Source organism: Centruroides sculpturatus, unplaced genomic scaffold, assembly GCF_000671375.1.
Source record: "Centruroides sculpturatus isolate CEXI.00-Female unplaced genomic scaffold, Cexi_2.0 scaffold99, whole genome shotgun sequence".
NCBI classification, from domain to species: domain Eukaryota; kingdom Metazoa; phylum Arthropoda; class Arachnida; order Scorpiones; family Buthidae; genus Centruroides; species Centruroides sculpturatus.
Window position 1 is genome coordinate 3,086 of NW_019384321.1, and position 6,252 is coordinate 9,337.

The 6,252-nt window shown below is 28.5% G+C and overlaps 1 protein-coding gene and 1 long non-coding RNA gene across 2 annotated transcripts in view; both read right to left on the minus strand.

Moving 5' to 3' along the window:
• Nucleotides 1-607: 607 nt before the first annotated feature.
• On the minus strand, nucleotides 608-1,784 carry LOC111625607. The gene is made up of 3 exons (XR_002756752.1): nucleotides 1,685-1,784; nucleotides 733-817; nucleotides 608-666 (listed from the first exon to the last, which is right to left on the minus strand). It is a non-coding gene; the product is annotated as an uncharacterized LOC111625607 (long non-coding RNA).
• Nucleotides 1,785-4,502: 2,718 nt separating this feature from the next.
• Nucleotides 4,503-6,252, minus strand: part of LOC111625473 (thrombospondin type-1 domain-containing protein 7A-like) — a 37,967-nt gene continuing 36,217 nt past the window's right edge. Inside the window, exons 25-26 of the mRNA XM_023368623.1 lie at nucleotides 4,943-5,033; nucleotides 4,503-4,861 (exon numbers count right to left, since the gene is read on the minus strand). Of these exons, the coding sequence (XP_023224391.1) occupies nucleotides 4,792-4,861; nucleotides 4,943-5,033 (161 nt within the window). The 3' untranslated portion in view covers nucleotides 4,503-4,791. The remainder of the gene's footprint in view (nucleotides 4,862-4,942; nucleotides 5,034-6,252) is intronic.

The window sequence follows — 6,252 nt, forward strand, 5'->3', positions numbered from 1 at the left end:
TTCGTAGCAGTAACTGTGTACCTCATGTGGTAAGTATCGTTTTCAAAGCTTTTCATGTTCATGAGTGTTCGTTGTGATCATATTTTTCCTTGGTTAGCATGCCAGATAGAACATAGCCTTGTGAGTAATTTCCTGTTTCAATTGAAAATGTAACTATCAGTAGAATTTTACGCGGTGATTGACTAACGTCGTCGTATTTTTCTTTTCTTTTCTAGTAAGCAACATTCGTTCCTGAGGGATCGAGAAGATCGCATCCTTCGAATGAAGACTTACGCAGATAGGTGTTGTTCCGATTTTTCGGAGGCCAACACCGTGGCATGAAAATGTCTAGAAACAAGAATGTTTATCGACATAATCCGTCGGAAGACGACTCGAAATTCATTTATCACTTTTGCAGTCGAACGGCTGATGGAATGTGCCTTTTGGCTCTTCGCATAACTCCTTTTGTAAATAGACTATTCCTTCCTAAACTCTAATTATTTTCGCTACGAGTGAAGCCGTAAGAATCTGGATATCGTATCGTAAATTTATATTTTAAATAGTAGACTTTCCATGCGATACTTCAAAACTGTTAGATGTTAAACCTTAATTTGATACGGCATTTTTTGTGTTGGATACATTTCTTACACTCTGTGAAAACATTCTTATCTCTAATCTTTCCGAGTGCTGTAAATTAAACGACGTTTTAAAAGTTATATAAAAATTAGATCGTCTATCTTACAAATTACTTACCACATTGAGTAGATAATGAATATGACGTATATAACAAATGATAAACCAACAAAGATAATTGCAAACATCCAAAATGTAACCTCTTCTGTAAGTATAAAGATTATATAACAAATGGTTTTTACGAGTCATTATATAATTTCAAATTTATTTTGGAACAATTGATTAAACTTAAACCGGACGGAATTTAATTACATAATATCGAAATTTAATTACGCGAGTGCATATCTATGGCGGATGTAGAAGTCACGCAGCACGAGTGAATATCGAAACTGATAAAGGAAGGAAAAAGAAAAAAAAGCGTAACTTATCGATCTATATCTAAGAGCTAGATAAACAGATAAAGGAGAGAAGTCGATAAATCAACAAGTCGATACCGAGAGATTCCTTTCCGAGATTCGGAAAAAATGTCTCTCGCATCCTCTTCCTCCATTAATTCGTGCCAAGTTGGAAAACATCATTAACCTTCTTTAGCGTTTGATATCGTCTCTAACACCGAGAAAATTTCATTTTTATTCTTTACGTATCGGTTTAAAATAACAACATTTCTAGCAAACATCTCGAACATTCCGACATTTAAGTAAACAATTAAATCATCCTCCCTTCGTCGAACAACAAATAAGATAAGCGTAATATCAAAAATATGCAATTTTCGCATCTCGTTGATTCGTATCTTATTTAATTACAAAAAGAATGCAATTACATAACGCTAATTTTAATATACTTACAACAATAAACGCGAATAAAATTCTTGAAAACAATTTAAAGTTTTCGTTTTGTTTAAAACTATAATTATAATCTACTACTTCCGACGAGAAGGCGTTAACTTGTATAAGATAACAACAATTATATATAAATTTTGAGGCCCGTAACTTTAATAAAACAAAAAAAAATTAAATAAATAGAAATTAAAGTATTACAAAAGATAAATTAATTCGGGACTGTCGTTACTTACCGGGTTGATAGACGAAATTTATGTCTGGTGTGGAAGTAGAATCGACGTTATCCATATTTCAAAGAATATAATAGCAGAATTCATGCTCGAGTGGCTTGCCAAGTGGCATCAAGCCAAAATTCCCATTGCACGACGGGTAACGTAACGACTGTTGATTCCTCTCATGCCCCTAATTAACGCTTATTTGATAAATTAAGCTTTTATCCGTTAAAGAAAGAGAGAAAAAAAAATGGCGCACTTCCTTCTTTGCCGAGTGATATCTGTTCGAACTTTAACTTAATCAACCGCAAATAACTGTAAAATATGATGAAAAAAAAATTCGTATTTTTATTTTTAAAAAATGTAACCTTTATAAAACAAGAACGTCATTTATCATTTTATAAAGAGAAAATAAGAAAATCGAATTAAATGAGTCGGACGAGTTTAACATCGAAAGATGTTGTTAACCTTCATTCATCATGAAATAACGAGATTTTCAATCCGAGTAATAATTTAATTATGTTTATATCCGAGAAAATAGTATTTTAAAATAATATTTGCATCGCATTTTAACTTTAAGTATTAATTAATTTTAAAAAAAGACATTTGATAAAAGCGAAAAAATAATAATATTTGTGCTTAAACGTGCCATTTACTATAACTGCTATGGAATGAATTTATGAACTACACAACTATATCTTTAGTAATGTTTTCTAAAATTTACGTATAAGATAGTTTATTTTATAATATAATTTATAATATAAATATTTATTTATTTTTATAGAAATTGTAGAAAATCGTAATATTAAACTAGTAATTCTTAAAATAGTATAGGATCTACGAATTATTATTTTATCTTTTATCATTCTCTTAAATAATCGAATTTTATTTCGAACGCAATTCAGTCGAAATTATCTTTTTGCATTATTACACACTTTAAAATATATTTGATAGAAAATGCATTTTCTTTCATCCCATTTGGTTACACGATACAGGTATTGACATTCGATAAATTCTCTATAAATCATCGCCTATCTAATGCTCGATGTTTACTTTTACTTTATTTTAAAAATCTCTAAATTTATATACAAAAAAAAATATGAGATTTATCTTTATCATTTACATTTAAATAACTTTTATATTATTATTTTTTTAATAATTTAAATTGTCTTTTCTGATTAAGAATGGCCAAAAATATCATTACCTTCCGGATTGAGCGAGACATTAGGACAACCCGCCTACGTCTTAACTAGGAAATTTTGTTTTGTAAAGAAGGAAATCTTACACTCTTCAAACATCTAATACTTAATTATAAAATTTAAAAGCGATGAGATAAACTTATCGTCGTTTCCTTTAATAAAGTCGGAGGCGACTCTCTTGTTTCTTCTTTGTGAGTAGCTCTACGCGTAATTAATATCGAAACAACTACTGCATCTAATCTTTGTTGATCTCGTAGGATGACTCTTAACTGCATTACAGATACCGATAAGTAATTAACTTTCTCTTACGCGAATGAATTATTCACTCGTTATGTTAATTTTTTAAACTGTAGCTTCATTTTTATTGTAATTAATTATTATTATTATTATTTTTTAAATGTATGAAAAGACCTCCTTCCGTAATGGAGTCTACTCTTCTATAAGAGTAAACGTCGATGCCGAATTTTTTTTCTACAACGAAAACGTTAAATTATTACATTTAAACAAACGTCAACATGTCCTAAATACAGCTTCTTGCTAGGTCAAGCGAATCGAACACATTTTATATACGTTGACGAATATTCTAGTTAAATTTTTTCGCATTTTAGCATATTTAAGAGGTAATTTGTGATGTTTTTTCTTACGATTATATGGTAAAATTTTTCAATTTTTAATATATTTACCTTAAGGAAGTTTGATGAATTGTTAATTGCTTTCGCTTCCCTTTTTATAACATAATTGGTAAGCGGAACAATATGCGTTACCAATCAATAAAATGATTAATTTGTATATTGTTATCGAGAAAATACTCGGATCGATATGCCTCTTACTATATTCTATCATCTCAGAACTTTAATAAATATATTTATTTTTAGAAGAACCGACAAAATTGCCTTCTCCCCTTATCCATAAAAGAGTTATGCGGCGAAGAAGAGTCAATATCCAGCGATTAAATAGTTTTTATAATGAAAAAAATATTATGTTTTGTTATGAAAAAATGACTTGTATAATATAAAAAATTTATGAGAATTTTTACGTTGTTTATAAATACAAAATGTCTTGTATATAAAATATAAAATTATTATTATCTTTACATTCAATCTACACAAGAAAAATATCTGTAGAAAAGAAGCAATTTCTCATTATTTATATAATAAATAATTTAATTACATACAAATGTTACCACAGTGTTTTCCAATCTGTGGGGCGCCAGGCTATTGCAAGGAGGGAAGCGCAGCTTTTACCAAATTATCATTTTTTAATACAAATAAACAAAATAAGTCAAATCAATGTCGAAAAAATGAATCAGAAAAACAACCTTTGTGGGTACGAATGCTAAAAATCCATCCACACTCTTGCCGAAACGTCTGTACTGTACAAGAGTCGAGCCCGACGAACAATATACTTTATTTAATAAGGTATATTGTTTTATAGGTCATTAAATAAATTATAAGAACAGAATTTATAAAATTAGATTGTTACGAAAATTGAGGGGGGTGCAACAATTTTTTTCTGAAAAAGAGAGGGTGAAAGTACTGTATAGAAAGTATGGAAACCATTATGTTAAGACAAATTCATTAAATATTACATTTTCTTTTTAAAGAAATAAACTATTAAATCATTATCATCTCGATAAATATAGTTTATTAATTATATTCTGATATACATTTTATATATTAATCTTCAACGAATGAGAAATATTTAACACGTGGCGTACGAAAGAAGCTGTAAACAGGTAACATAATTATCTTCCGTATGAAAATGTATGAATGTTATTTACAGAAGACTACCCTTTAGCTTTAACGTCTTCCTATGGCCAACGACGTTTTTCGGTGGGTCGAAAAAAGGCACGTGAAACACCAACTGAGACGGGACTTAACAAAGAAAGGTGTGGAACGAAAGCGGAGGCGCCAGGTAAGATGGCACCGTTCACGGAGGGTAGGCTTTCATCCGAAGGCCGCGCACTTCTTGCTGGTTTCTAGCCGAAGACTTTTGGGTACTGAAAGATAATTAGACCACTTGAAGGACATTCTACTTCATTTTTTTTACTTTTCTTTTTGTTAAAACGAATCTCACTTACCACATAAGATAGACAGTTACCGCCACGAATATTACAAAAGCACATCCCACGCAAATCATGGCGTACATCCAAAAACTCACTTCGTTATCATCTGTAATTTATTTCACAGTTAATCTAAGTAATTAGCCTTCAAAATTTAATATTGTCATTTAACTGTTTATATTTTATACTAACTTAAATTTAATTAAGGTAATAAATAAAATATTCTCTTTTAGTATTCGATTTGTTAAGAAAACCGTTTTTTTTCCTATTAATCGCACTGCGATTGGCTGTTAAAAATGTAAATTTCGTTTTTGTATAACGTAATTGGATAGCGATCATTTTTAAATTTGAAAATTATTTTTAACTCCGTGGATCCGTTAATAATCAAATTTGAAAATATCTTCTACGATTTAATTCGAAATTACCATGCAGAAAAACCGATTTAATTGCAAAAATATAACATAAAAAGAAAAAAAAACATCATGAAATATATGTATAGGAAGATCCATAGAACCGATCAATCTCATTAATTATTATATTAGTTGTTAGATAGAATAATAAAATATAATCCATTATTTCGGAAAATATATGATGTAACCATTATATACACAGGCCTATCGATTTTTTTTTTCATTATTATTAATTAAAATTTACGTTTTCTTTAAAGAAACGAAAGTTATAAATAACTAGAAAGGAGCAAAAAAAAAAAAAAAAAGATTATTTTCCGGACGATGCTATAGTTAATTTATTTTGCAATAAATTTTTCAATAAATTCCGGTCAAATGCTCATCCGGAAATGGAAAATTTCGCTCCGGGATATTCAATGTTAACTGGAGGAGGAAGTGGTCATTGCCAAAGTAATGTCAACATCTATTAAATCTGTACTCTAACAGGTTTCCGTTAGATCAATTCTCATTAAAGCGTTATAACTTCGAATAAATCTTTTAAAATTTAACTTTAACATTTAATTATTTATATAATTTAACTTAACTTAAATCTTATTAAATAGAAAATAATTTTAATATAAAATTTCGTTAATTTTTTTATGAATTAAAGAAAGATCAAAAACTCGTGTTTAATGACCAAAAAATTTTAAAAAAACTTAATTATTATTAAGTATTTTTTTTTACTTAATTAAAATATAAAAATAGCAATAAATAAATATTTTATAGAAAAAAAAATTACTCGAAGTTGAAGTTTTTATAATAATACAATTGTAAAATTCTTGTCTTCTTAATACTATTTAATATCTTATTATTATTAATAATTTAATAAAATTTTATATACATATTTTTAATTTATTACCCTAAATACAGCTTCTTGCTAGG